Source organism: Thrips palmi, unplaced genomic scaffold (genome assembly GCF_012932325.1).
Source record: "Thrips palmi isolate BJ-2018 unplaced genomic scaffold, TpBJ-2018v1 HiC_scaffold_5, whole genome shotgun sequence".
Classification (NCBI taxonomy): Eukaryota; Metazoa; Arthropoda; class Insecta; order Thysanoptera; family Thripidae; genus Thrips; species Thrips palmi.
The window spans coordinates 2,933,686-2,947,867 of NW_023144632.1; the positions used below are offsets into that span (position 1 = coordinate 2,933,686).

Consider the following 14,182-nt stretch of genomic DNA (forward strand, 5'->3'; position numbering starts at 1 on the left):
CCCCTGCAGGTATCACAGCAAAACAAATCTCGTTTTCACGCGATAACTCCCTGGAAACCGCCTGTCTTTTTGGCTACCTGAAAAAAAAAACAGAACCCGTTTTCGCCGTGTGGGGGTGGCGTGCGGGCGCAAGCTTTACCCCCACCCCCACCCACTCTGCTCCACTTTGCCCGGGCCGCGAACCAGCTCGGCAGCTCGACACTCGTCTGTTTCGTTTGTTACCCATTAAGTTGAGTCTCGAGTGCCATAAGTGTTGCGGCTCGGATTTCTTTCAAACCCACCACAAACCTAACTGTCTACCAAGTACACACTTACAAATGCATGCCTGCAAGTACACACTTACAAACGCATGCTTGACTCATGGAGTTATACGGCGTCAAGCATGCGTGGGTATAACTCAGCAATGGGTATAACTCCATGCGTCAAGCATGCGTTTGTTAGTGTGTACTTGCAAGCATGCATTAGTAAGAGTGTACTTAGCAGATAGTTAGGTTTGTAGTGCCATTGTGGTTCAAAGTATACTAATTTTGCCCTTTTTGGCCAGTCCCGTGTAGTTATTGTAAAATAAATCCGGGGGGGGGGAGGCATATAGTAAGTTGCATGCTGTTCGTCCGTTTGTTCGTTCCCCATCTCACGCATCATCACAGAAAAGTTTTGTAGTTTCCACTAAAAGAAATCAAAATTTACCAAAAATTGTCCAAATTTTGGTTATCTGCATTTTTTTTCGGAAGTTTAAAAGATCTAACTTTTTGCCTTGGAATTCGGACAGTCAAATGAATGCGAATCCATAGAAACACCAACGCAACCTCTGTTTTTTGCTGTCTTAGGAAGTAGCGATGCTAGTGCGAGTCCTCGAATAGGAGTGGACCCGTGCGTTGAAGATGACAACCTCTGAGGCGGGAAGTGATGTACACGTCGCAAGCCGGGACTCCAACGTCGCGATCAGTACGTCAGCTACGGAAAATGAGGAACAAACAGTAACGAGGTACGAACGCTAGCATGACTGATCCAGCTAGCGGAAGATTTGAGGGTACACATAGAGGAAAGGAAAGTATCACAGGCATCAGAAAGGCCTGAGATACAAGGTAGGTGTACACTCTGTCTAACGAAGAAATTTCCCATAATACGAAGGAAATGACGCAAGCATACTACGAAGGTGGTTATTCTTCGTATTACAAAGATTTTTCTTTGTATCTTACAATGAAAAAGCTAAAAAGATTCGTATTACGAAGGAATATTCCTTCGTATTATGCTTGCGCCGAATCCACTGTAACATACGTATAACATAGGTCAAATTTCATTGTAAAACATTTAGAGCGTACGCCAGGTTGTGGCTTGTCAAAACAGGCTTCGCGATGCTGCACCAGTTCAGACAATCTACGCACTGTAAATCCAAAGGCGATACTTTAAGTACCTTTTTTGGCGATACAATTGAGTATCGCCAATAAACGGCCTTACGGAAAAGTATTCACTGCTAATCCAAGTGTGGACCAGGTCCACGCCTTGGGTCCACACTTGGATTAGCAGTGTTGCCTTCGGAACGGCGATACACAAAAGTATCGCCAAAATCTGACGATACTTCGGAGTAGTGCCACGATTTGGCAATAAACGTTCAACAAATCAAGGGTACAAGTTCTCAGTTTAATGCCGTGGTTTTGGCGATGCCAAAAAGTGTCGCCAAAATTTGGCGATACTTCGGTGTATCGCCGTTCTGAAGGCAACACATTTTCGTAAGGCCGTTTGTTGCCGATACTCAATTGCATCGCCAAAAAATGTACGTCAGTATCGCCTTTGTGTTTGCAGTGCGCCTGGCGTTTTCACCTCCCTTGGCCTGCGGCGCTGGCCTGCACTCGGTAGGGCGTTTCAAAAAAAATTGATTTTTGAAAGGAGTCGGTTTTTAGGTTCATCTAGGGCCCAAATGACCTCACACCAAATTTGAGCGAAATCGGTTGACATTTACCCGGTGCACAGCGCGAGAAAACTATTGGTCTCGCTTGGGAGGGGGACCTCCCCGCGTCTTTCCGCCGCGACTGTGGCGCCATCTGAGATCCGAACTCTCTGAAATTTGGTGGCGATGTTCCTTGGGGCTTCCCCTATCGGCCTGCGTGGTTCGGGCTCAGACCCTGCCTCACGTGACTAAGCGACAGGGCCTAAAGTGCATCAAATTGTGTTTTGAGGAGGACGGGGGAAGGAGGTGGGTGGTGTGAAATTGGCATGTGGGTCTCTTCAACCGGTACGCCAGCTAGAGATATACCTAGTCTGAACACTAAGCGGTTCACTTATTCACAGTTAAAACAAGGAAAATATGGAAAACATGCTGGGACGCGCCTGGGAGGTACGCGATGTCGGTGACAAGTACCGTGGTTTGCCTACTTCCAGGCGCGTCCCAGCATGTTTCCCATATTTTTGGCCCGTCCCGTTCATTTTTTTGTAAAAAAAATGACGGAGGGACGGGCATATAGTATGATGCATGCTGTGCGTCCGTCCGTCCGTTCGTCCGTTCGTCCGTCCGAGGACTTCCCGTGGTCCGATCTTGACCAAATTTGGTATGCAGCCTCCTTGGGTGACCCTAAGAACCGCCCGGTGGCAGCAAATCCGATCCGAGCCCCGGGGGCGCTGCTGCAGGTGCATCATGGTCTGCATGGGGTCGAGGAGGATTTCGGCAACGGATGCAGCTAGGAGGGCATGTAGGGGTATTTTTGGAATCGGGGCGACGAGAAAAAACCAATGGTGTCAGTTTCGAGCGAATCGGAGAAGTTCGGACCCGGGTTCAAATCCCAGTGGCGTATATTTTGAACATTCTTTTTATTCGAGTTTTTGCATTGTTTCTTATGTTTTTGAGGATGCTGATGACGAAAACGACATTTATTTTAACCTCAGACTCAGGTTTGAATCCCGTCAGGGTCAATTATGGGTGAAATTCGTACGTTTCTTAATGTACGGGACGGGCCAAAGTTGCCGATTAAAATCGCTACTTTTCCTGTTATTCTTGCTTTTACTGTGAACCGCTCCAAAAACCGACTCCTTTCAAAAATCAAATTTTTTTGAAACACCCTAGCGCTCGGCAGACTCTTTTGCAACACATCGGCTCTCAAAGCAGCATTCGGATGTGGGCGATTCCATGCCAAACCAACGAACTCTTAGAAGTTCATGTCTCCGATTTTGATGAAACTTTTTTTAGGGGTACAGGTCATTATGAAATGGTTCACTGTCAAAGGCTTTTGCAATATCTCTCCCCGGTTTGTTTCTTGATAAGAAAAGATGCATCATTCTGGCCGTTTTACTTGAATTCTCAAACCAACTTTCTGACTTTGCGTCCAAGTTTATGACATGAGCACTTAAGGTTTATGGTCTTGTCAAGACAAATCCGTTGATTTTGGACAATTTTGAAAATTTACTCTAGGTCGTCTCATTCTTTAATACGATGTAAATTTTCAAAATTGTCCAAAATTACTCTTCCATATATCAATGGATTCGTCTCGACAAGACATGCTCCAAACTTGCAGCACTTATGTGAGTGAGTACTGAGTGTGTAAGCACTAGGGATGTGTGAATCAAAGATTTTCATTTCGAATCAAATCTCAAAAAAAAGTTTCGAACTCGAATCGAATCTGAAAAAAGTTGTCGAATCGAATCGAACTTTTGAAGATTCCGAATCTAATCGAATTCAAACTGAAACTAAAAAAAAAAAAGTGCGTGTCAAAACACATTTCATAATAAAGGAAGGGCATATACAAAAAGAAGAAAAATTAATTATCCGATCTTGCTTTGGCATAAAAACAACGCTTTGCACGCCAAATCCAACCGTTCCCGTGCAACCGATTCGAAGACGCGCCACTGTCGATTCGAAAATTTTGAATATTCGGGGTCAAGGCAAAGAGATCCGTCCCCGAATCGAATCAGGGGTGATTAAATCGAATCGAATTTTGATTCGATTCGATACCGAACTATTCGCACATCCCTAGTAAGCACGTACATTTTTAGTGCCCATGAGCTCATGATGATTTTCTCCACCCTTCGTTCTCAGCCGTCCGGGCATTGAAAACCTGCCAAACGAAGTTCTACGTCACATCTTCTACCAAATCGCCGATGGATTAACTATCCAAAAAGTGCTGCCCGCCGTGTGCACGCGGTGGTCAGAAATGGCTCCGAAAGCCTATACCTGGTTCACCATTACTAGTATCGTAGAGGGTCTCAAGAAAATACCGCCCGAACTTCATACAGTCGTTGATCACTATTATGTCACCTGTTTCCTCTGGCCCACTGAACGACTAGTCATCCCCGACCAGCGCGTTGTCCGTGATTTAGCTCGACTACTAGCGTCCCAAAATCTCTTAATAATCAAAGACGATGTACCAAGATCCCTCCGCCGGGGGTACCTAGAATCGGTGTGGCGTAGCCGATACCACCTGAAACGACTGACCTTAGTGCTAGAAAATACGACAAAAACTGACTTGGGTCATAGCTCTGTGTATGTGCTCTCCCAATTGCACTGTCTCGAGCAGTTATCGGTTTACGTGGAACATGACTTCGTGTACGAAAAGGGTCAACTGCAGCAACTTTTCCCCAATCTGATTGAGCTGGAGGTTGTCGAGAAGGGGACCAGTTCCAGGCAGCATGATTTGTTCAAAGACCTATTGGTGGATGGCCTTGTCACCGCTAAATTTCGTCCGGGCTTGATAGCCAGACCAGACCTGCTCACGGCACTAGAAAGGTGCCAGAAACTGACTCACCTAGACATGCACTGGGACTACGCCTCTGTCTTTCCGAGTCTGCCTGCCCTCGAGAGCGTTTACGCTCGTTTGACCTTGGACAATCCAGTTCTAGATGAAATTGAGCAGTCCGTTACCTCAGCGTGCACGCCGACGTTACGGTACTTGCATTTATTAGTTACGTGTAAAATCTGCCCGGTGTGTCATAGGACCGTGAGTCACGATTGCGGGAGAGGAGTGAAAGCAGTGTCAACACTGAGACGCACAGGATGGGTAACATTCTTTGTTTGTCGGCAGTTTGGACCAAATCCCTCCGAAGTCACAGTTTGTTAGCAGCTAGACTGTAAGAAATAAATTGAGAAACAGCAAAGGTGCCACTGAAAACAGTCTTTTCGTAAGGACTTGACACATAAATAGTTTGAAAACTTACAACAACGCATGGAAGTAATCGCGCAGGTCAGTTTTCGGCCATTTTCATTCTATTGCCCCCTTAAGAGGCCGGGACAATTTTGCAAATGCCAGCCATAACACTCAATCAAGTTTCGACTCTCTACCCGAAAAAAAAGGAAGTAATGACTTTCGAGACCACTTGCATAAGATAACTTTTATTTGTTTGGACGAGACAAGATAATATATGTACGATTCATGTATTTTTGCTATCCACATGGCCCAGTAGCTTCACCCTGTCCCAATGTGAACTGAGCCATTTTAAGACGTCAACTCGGTCTGTGGCCCTTGACCTCAAGACCCAGCTCCGCGCGTTGACCCTTTTTGACGCCCATTGCACCAGGGAACACATTCCTAACCTCGGTACGGTCATCCGACGTGCATTTCAGACGCTAAAAAGAAAACAATTACATGTACATAAGAAACAAAACACCATTCTATCCCAATGGCAGTTGGTGTATTCGATGTAATTGGACTTGTAGGGGGCATTTGGAACAATGTGATCTGGTCTAATTTATATTTCTGCTTGTCTGTTCTGCTTGATGTCTATTGGTGTTTTGTCTGTGTATTATCGTGGTGTTTTAACCAAATTAAAATAAGACTTGTTGGGGAGACTGCATTTGGAGCACTTTAAACCACGCTGCGTCCAGGTCAAATTTATATTTCTGCATGTCTGTTCTGATAAATGTCTATCAGTGTTTTATCTGTTTATTTTATTGATGTTAAGGAAATTAAATGTCTCTGTAATCACATCTACATGAAACTACATGAAATAAACCCCAAAAACTATTCTACTATCTTTGTGACAGTTGTTGCATTTGACTTTCAATGGTTACATGGATAGTGGCATAGTTTAAAGGGTTCCTTCGTGGAAGAGGAGCACGCACAACTTTTCGCCTTCTGCACCAATCGGCACGGGGCAGCTACCTCATCTGGGCGAGATCATTCTGCTGGCAGAAGTGTTGTTGATCCTGTTGTATGCGAAGGCGAAATAATTCCAGCCAAATTTGTACTCGTAAATTCAACAAACTTGTAAAATTCATCGAAATTCGATTAAAATTTATTGAAACTTGACTGAAATTCGTCAAATTTCGGCTAAAATTCTTCGAAATTTGACCTAAATTCATCGAAATTCGACTGAAATTCATCGGATTTGTACACCGAAATTCACACACTCGAGTAAATTTTGTCAGTGTGTCAGAAACAAGTCTGAAATCCTGATGAAAATTCGCGCACTTCTGAGATGAGATCACAGACGAAAGTTCAACCGCACTTTGACGAAACGACGAAAGTCCATGGGTTTTTTGACAAAATGGCGAAAGTCCACCAGTACTGCTTACACAAAACAAATGAAACTTTTCAATTCGGGCATGTTTTGTTTATGCCAACACTGTAATCATGAATAATCGTCTTAATTGGAAAGCACTGTTGAACTACGACCGGTTTTTACAGTTGGGACTTTTGTCATTGGCTGAGCGGTAGCCAGGGATGATACCCATACCGAAACGATACCAGGGCCGTTACGACAACAGTTTGCACTTATGACTGAAACTCAAAAAGTGTAGCACCTGGAACCAAGAAAAGAGGTTTTCCTCGTTGATCAAGGCGTACCGGAGTTTTGTTCCCATATGGGCCAAGTCCAAATTCCGCTTCCCTGAGTTTTGTTTATTTAGGCCCCAAAAAGAACAAAACTCAGGGAAGTGGAATTTGGACTTGGCCCATATGGGAACAAAACTCCGGTACGCCTTGATCAACGAGGAAAACCTCTTCCCATGGTTCGAGATGCTACACTTTTTGAGTTTTAGTCATAAGTGCAAACTGTTGTCGTAACGGCCCTGGTATCGTTTCGGTTTGGGTATCAACCCTGCCGATAGCGATGCCCGTTACTCCAGTGGGGTTAAAAAGTTTTGTCTGTCTGTCTGTCTGTCTGTCTGCGTGTGTGTGTGTAGGTGTGTGTGTGTGTGTGTGTGTGTGTGTGTGTGTGTGTGTGTGTGTGTGTGTGCACTACTCCTCCTGAACGGCTCGGCCGATCTGGGTGAGATTTTGCAGGGTCATTAGGTATGTCCTTGGATCGCCACACACCAAAGTTAAGCTTTCTATCTCAATCCATTCGGTCATATTAGCCAAAACACATTAAAAAAAAACGGCAGAAATAAGACAACTTTTTTGGTACTTTCAACTTTGTGTCAAGTTTCATATCGTTTCATACGTTTTTGAGGCTGCTGATGACGAAAATAGAACCCGTTCGGACCAAAACGATCATGAGTTTCGGCCGCCTCCACGTTTTTTAGCCAACTGTGCAACACCATATCCCCGTGTAAGGTGTACATGAAAGGGGTGACCAGTACAGCAGGAATGTGCAGCCATTCTGGACTCATGTCAACATTTATTTCCTTAACCGACTATTCCTCAGCAGCAAATGCCAGAGCTGATGGAGGTCTTGAGGCAGTTCACGGCGCGGTCTATGTCGTCTTTGCCGATGTAGCCGCGGCCCTCCAAGTTGCCCTGCAGGTAGCCGGCGGCGTTATCCAGGTTGCATGTGGGTTCTTTGGCCATCTTTCCGCTAACGTAGCGGGCCCACTGCCAAGAACCCGAGCCGCGGTACGGCACTGGGACGTTCCTGCTGCAGATTTCGATCTGGGTTTCCAAACTGTTGAGCTGCCGGGACGGGCAGGCGGACAAGGCTTCAGCCTGCGGGAGGGAGGAGGCAGGCGTGAGTACACTGTGATATAAGACCTGACCTCTCCCCATAAGACGGAGCATGATAGAAACCATGCTGCCTTTGGAAACACCAGCCTACGGGGAATGTAGCATCACATTCCTTGCAATGATGCCAGAGCAGCAACCCGAGTGTCAGAAACGTCTGAATGTTATAACATTCATACACCTTGTTGGCACGTGATACGATCAAGCGAGGGTGGAACAACATCCCACAGAATAGGGTACTTTCGTAGAATCCTGCACCGGAAGCAAGCAGACCAGCAGACGCCAAATTGGCCGGAAACTAACCTCTCTTCGGATCCAAAACTATAGCCGAGCTGTACAAATATTGCTCGCGAAACACATATGCACTGCAAACAAGTATCAAACAACTGTTTATGTTCAAGTGTGGCCGATACCTTTGACGAACGTCTCTTTCCCATGTCAAGTTTGGATCTACTTTCGCCATCATGGCGTCTGTGTGCTTCCGGTTCAGGGATCTACGAAAGTACCCTATTGAACTTATGTCACGTCCAGGTGGTGAAACGCATATAACACGTCTCACATACGATGTGTGGTACGGCGGAACACTGCGAACCAAAACGCTTCGAGTATAGCGCCAAATATTGCAATGCATGAGCTGCTTTTGTTTACAAATGCCTTCTTACGCATTTAGAAAGATCATTATAGGGACACATTGCACGCATGATGCGATGTCTCATTTTACTGCACCGTACGTGCAATAACCATAGCGTTTGGACTTACATTGTAATCCTGCACAGTGCACATTCCTCACAGTTATTGTACTAAACCTCTCACAGTGGGTTACCCATCCCCCTCGAGGTTCACGTGCGTTTTTGCCACGTTCATTTAAATGACTCTAAACGTGTCACTTTCAAACAAGTGCTGAGTTTGGATCCGCTTGAGACTCTCCATCAACTCATAGTTGTTTGTCATAACGAGGGGTATTCCCAAAAACACACGGTAAATCCATCTCCTGCGGTTTCCAGGAACATTGGGTAATTCTCAGCAAAATATCCTGGGGCTCTTAGGAATATTGGTCAATTTCCTGGAGATTGTTTTACCGGGCAGGGAAAGAAGCCAAGTAGCGTCTTGTAATCAGCTTTGTGACTGCGAGTCAATGTGAAAGTAGGCTTACAACCAGGGATGATACCCAAACCGAAACGATACCAGGGCCGTTACGACAACAGTTTGCACTTATGATTAAAACTAAAAGAGTGTTGCACCTGGAACCAAGGGAACAGCTTTTCCTTGTTGATCAAGGCGTACCGGAGTTTTGTTCCCATATGGGCCAAGTCCAAATTCCGCTTCCTTGAGTTTTGTTGATTTCAGCCCCAAAAAGAACAAAACTCAGGGAAGCGGAATTTGGACTTGGCCCACATGGGAACAAAGCTCCGGTACGCTTTGATCAACAAGGAAAAGCTGTCCCCTTGGTTCCAGGTGCAACACTCTTTTAGTTTTAATCATAAGTGCAAACTGTTGTCGTAACGGCCCTGGTATCGTTTCGGTTTGGGTATCATCCCTGCTTACAACGAGGCAGGCCGCGACGGCCACGACGACCAGGAAGGACATCTTGGACATGGTGAAGCAAGTCTGTTGGTGCTGTGAGCGTCGAACGGTGCAGTGGATCGCGTCGCCTCTCTACTTAAAGGAAACCACGAATACGCTCTTCCGGACCAAGAGGCGTGTGGTATCATGATGTTGACACAGCGGTGCCTTCTGTGTTGTCTTTTGATTTCGATGGCAGTTGCCAGATGTTTCCAAGAAGAGTGCTCATGGTTGCGGCAATGTGAGTTTCAAGGTGAGAAATGTAAACAGCGCGAAGCTGGTGAGAGGAACAAGTAGCTCGCAGCTTTCTTGGAAAGTGAACGTCACAAATGTGTTGACATGGCTAGCTCAATATTGATCGGAGAAGCGGCTGCTCCCTGTTTGCAGAGACGCAGCCGCCAAAGTACACTGAAAATGGCCGAAAACTGACTTGTGCGATTGCTTCCAATCTTGTTGTTCTAGGTTGTTCAAACTTTTCATGTGTGAAGACCTAACAAAAAAAAGCATTTAATGCCCAGAATGGCGTCGATCGAACGTCTGGGAGCGGACTAGCTACCAATCATATTTTCGTCAAAAATCAAACTGATGGATGTCCCTTAATCCGTAAAAATGAAGATATCTCAACCCCGTTTGTGCCAAAATGTAGGTGATTGAAACGGCTATCGCATGAACTGCAACCATGAACATCGAGCTATCAAAAGTACAAAATTTCATCGATTTTTTTTTTTAGATTTAAGATTTAAACAGGTTTTATTCCGCTAAGTTTTGTACTTTTGATAGCTTGATCTTCATGGTTGTAGTTCATGCGAAAGCCGTACCAACTACCTACACTTCGATTTGTGACTTGATTGGTCCGATCTCGATTGATCCGAGATAACTTTTATTTGTTTGGACGAGACAAGATAATATATGTACGATTCATGTATTTTTGCTATCCACATGGCCCAGCTTCACCCTGTCCCAATGTGAACTGAGCCATTTTAAGACGTCAACTCGGTCTGTGGCCCTTGACCTCAAGACCAAGCTCCGCGCGTTGACCCTTTTTGACGCCCATTGCACCAGGGAACACATTCCTAACGTCGGTACGGCCAAAATTGAACTCAATTGCACTCAGTCTTCGAAAAAGGGGACCGACTGACTGATAATTTTTATTCGCCCCATCGATAGGTCAAGTCGAGACATTTCCGAAACTATGCCGCAATCAGGCCCTGTCACCGGCACAGAATACTGCACTTCAGTCCTCATCGATGCATGACGCACGAGCGAGTCCGGGTCCATTGGAAAGAAACCAGCGAGACTGGAATTATTTTCCTTGCATATGCAACCCGACTTTTGAAGCAAACAAACATGTTATTTCTTCGCTTACAAACTTGCACACAGCAGGTTAATTGTGCTGCCTCGCCACTTACTGATGAAGATTGCCGCGGAGGCTGGGTGCAGTCGAGCTCCATCCGCGCTTCTGCTTGGTCCTCCCAGCCATGGCCGTGATGACCGAAGTGTTGATGATCGCCGCGCTGGCCGGCACCGCCATGCTGCTGGCGCGCTTCCTCCTCGGCTACCTGCACTTCAGGAAGCTGGAGATGGCCATCCCCGGGCCGCCCTCGCTGCCGCTCCTCGGCAACGCACTGGACTTCATGAGGGCAACCCCGGATACGATCATGCAGACCCTACTTGAGTTGACCAAAGGTTGTAGAAAAATGAGCCGCTTGTCAATCTTTAGTCACATGATTATCGCTATCCAAGACCCCTCGGAAATCAAAGAGGTCATGCGTCGCCATGAGTTTGGAAACAAGGCCTTCTTTCTCTACCGCCTCCTCGAAGCCACAGCAAAGAAGGGACTCGTGCAGCTGAGTGGCGCCGAGTGGAAGGCGCACCGTAAGTGGCTGGCCCCTGGCTTCAACCAGAACGTCCTGGACCGTTTAGTGACCATCTTCTGCGAAGAGGCCAACGGCTTTGTGGACCGCGTAGTCACTGACAAAGAGGTCGACGTGTTAGACAACCTGAGGAAAGCACTCATGCGGGATTTCCTCCGGACGTCCATGACTGCCGAGGGCTCGCAGTTCGACGATGACCTCATGGAAGCCGTCGAGGCCATCAAAGTGTTCATGTACTCTGTTAACGCCCGCGCCTTCAACCCCCTGCTGTGGCCTGACCAGATATTCGCGTTGACTTCGCTGGGGAGGAAGTCGAGCAGGATGATGGGCAGATTTGATTTGATGGTCAAAAGGCTCCTTGCGGAGAAGCGGAAGCAACTTGGAAACAAGGAGAGCAACCACGACTTCGAGCGGGCACGGAAAACGCTCGTGGACATCATGCTGGAAACACCCGACGTCGACGACGGCAAGCACATGACGGAGCAGGACATCGTGGACGAGTTTAAAACCTTCATGGTCGCAAACGTGGAGACATCGATGTTCGTGCTGAGCATGGCGCTCAAGGTGTTGTCCTTGATGCCGGACGTCCAGCAGCTCGCCTACTCCGAAGCAGTCTCCGTTCTCGGCGACAGGGATGTCACTTGCGTGGATCTGTCAAAGTAAGTTGACCCAAAATTACGAAGTTTGACTTGAAGTGGGTGCTTACTTTTTGGTCAGTAAACAAGATCAATTTAACCAAAATCTTGAATGGGACTCAAAACAATATTCGGAATTAATTTATGAAAGAAAATGGATCAAAATGTAATCCAAACTAAATTACAGAAAGTGCCAAAGAGTGCCACAGTGTGCTCAGTGCTAGTTATGTAGAAAATAACTATCTGATGGCCGAATTTAACTATTTTGAGCCCTATAAAGTAAAGCGGTTTGTTTTCACGAAGTTTTTTGGGCATACGCATGCTTTTGTTGAAAATACTCCGTAACTTTTGTACTTTTTAAGGGGGCACACCAGTGAAAATGCAGAGGTTTTGAAAAACGATCATTCTGAGAAAAGTAACCCATGTATTCGATTGAATGTTTATTTGTGGCTGAAAATTATATCAAAGAAAAGAAAAGTCAAAAGGCGCATTAATAATCCGAAAAAAAAACACGTCAAATCAATGTTTCCACTAAAAGGGCTTTTTCTTAAGGGGGCAATACACTGAAAATGGTTCAAAACTGAGTTGTGTGATTGCTTCCATACGCGTTGTTGTGCGTTGTTCATACTTTTCATGTGTCAAGGCCTTACAAAAAGAAGCATTTTAAGCCCAGAATGGCATCGATCGGACGACAGGGAGCGGAGCAGCGCCCAATCAAATTTTCGTCAAAAGTCGAACTGGCGGGCATCCCTCAGTCCGCAAAAATGAAGATATCTCAACCCCATTTGCGCCAAAATTTAGGCAATTGAAGCGGCTATAGCGTGAACTAGGATTATGAACATCGAGCAACCCAAAGTACAAAATTTCATCCAAAAACACTTTTTGAAGATTCTGTAAAAATGATCAAAACAGGTTTTTTCGTTTCGTTTTTTTTGAAATCATTCAATTGGCATGCCCGTGGTTCAGACCATAGCCACATGTGTCCTGTTGAGAAATTTTCAAATCCCGTGCTCGAGGCTTAATCCAGAGAGGCGGAATCGTGGCAGGGGTGAAGCGAGGTCGCAGAAAAATGGAAGGCACTGGCGCTCCGTCTTGCCATCGCCACCCTACTCTCCCATACGGAGTTTTCTTTCCTTTGATATAATTTTGAGCCACGAATAAAATATTAAGCGAATACATAGGTTACTTTTCTCAGAATGATCGTTTTTCAAAATCTCCGCATTTTCACTAGTGTGCCCCCCACTGCGAGAAAAAACTACAGAGAATCCTGTTAATTTTTTCACAGCGTCGCTCTGTACCCAAAACTACAGTGATCTCTGTCTTTTAAAAGACGTAGCTCACTGTTGTTTTTTGTGTTCATCTCTCTGTTGTCCGAGCGGCCAATGCCACATCGGGACGGCATGGACAAAGCCTCATAGGTCACCGTTGGGTCCCCGAGGACGTCGACGGGCACCTCACAGGGTCCCCGATGACGATGCGAGCATTTTAGACCTAGGTTCCGATCATTCGTTGAAAAGGTCTCGTCAAGATCTACTCGAATCAAGAATAAAACATCTCATTCAACGAACGTTAATGAAAGCAGATGATACTCGTTTGGTTTTCTTCTACGGGGTAGTATGGGCTCATTCCAAATATAATATTTAAAAACTGAGTCCTTTGTGTCGTGGCCTGCACCGCCGCGCCATGAGACTAGGGCTTGGCCGCGCCGTGCCCGTTGGCCCCCTCTGCGCTGTAGCGGGGAGGGATTGTCAATGCTGCGCGCAGGCCGTCGCGCGCGAGGAGGGGGTGCCATTGTCGAATCCCGCGCAGGCTGCGCCGCAGCGACAGACTCATCAGCCCGCCCCGGCAGCCAGCCCCTATTATATTGTTAGGATACGCACTTGGTTTTTGGACTCTCGAGTAAAAGCTAGCTGACAGTTGTAGTTTTAGGTATGTTTTTGTAAAGGTATCATCTGCTAAAAAATTTCTTGGTCAACCCCCTTTATTCAAGATCCAGTTGACCAATCAGGAGCGACGCTGTGAAAAAATTAACAGGATTCTCTGTAGTTTTTTCTCGCAGTGCCTTAAGCACTTCTCTGCCATGAAAAACCTCATTCACATCCATTACTGATAGGATTCCTTATCCGGAAAGGTATACGATCTTTCTCACGGATACGGAAAAGAAATGCTCTTTCAGTTGGGCCCCTTGAATATTTCACGTTTCATCTTTCAACCCGTTCGTCTCTTTGTCCCGAAAATTTTTTAA

The 14,182-nt window shown here is 46.0% G+C and overlaps 2 protein-coding genes across 2 annotated transcripts in view; one reads left to right on the top strand and one right to left on the bottom strand.

Annotated features, from left to right (window-relative positions):
- Positions 1–7,515: 7,515 nt before the first annotated feature.
- LOC117650553 lies at positions 7,516–9,536 on the bottom strand. Its single transcript, XM_034394064.1, has 2 exons — positions 9,411–9,536; positions 7,516–7,850 (listed from the first exon to the last, which is right to left on the bottom strand). The coding sequence occupies exons 1-2, from the start codon at positions 9,459–9,461 to the stop codon at positions 7,569–7,571; spliced, it is 333 nt and encodes a 110-aa protein (XP_034249955.1). The 5' UTR covers positions 9,462–9,536; the 3' UTR covers positions 7,516–7,568.
- Positions 9,537–10,864: 1,328 nt separating this feature from the next.
- The window catches only part of LOC117650757 (putative inactive cytochrome P450 family member 4Z2), a 6,501-nt gene continuing 3,183 nt past the window's right edge, over positions 10,865–14,182 (top strand). The window contains exon 1 of the mRNA XM_034394353.1: positions 10,865–11,961. Coding sequence (XP_034250244.1) covers positions 10,907–11,961 — 1,055 coding nt within the window. The 5' untranslated portion in view covers positions 10,865–10,906. The remainder of the gene's footprint in view (positions 11,962–14,182) is intronic.

Coding starts and splice junctions, on each gene's coding strand:
- LOC117650553 (XM_034394064.1), bottom strand. CDS start 9,461: ATGTCCAAGATGTCCTTCCTGGTCGTCGTGGCCGTCGCGGCCTGCCTC. Junction 7,851..9,410: donor CCGTCGCGGCCTGCCTCGTT/GTAAGCAGGGAT, acceptor TCCCTCCCGCAG/GCTGAAGCCTTGTCCGCCTG.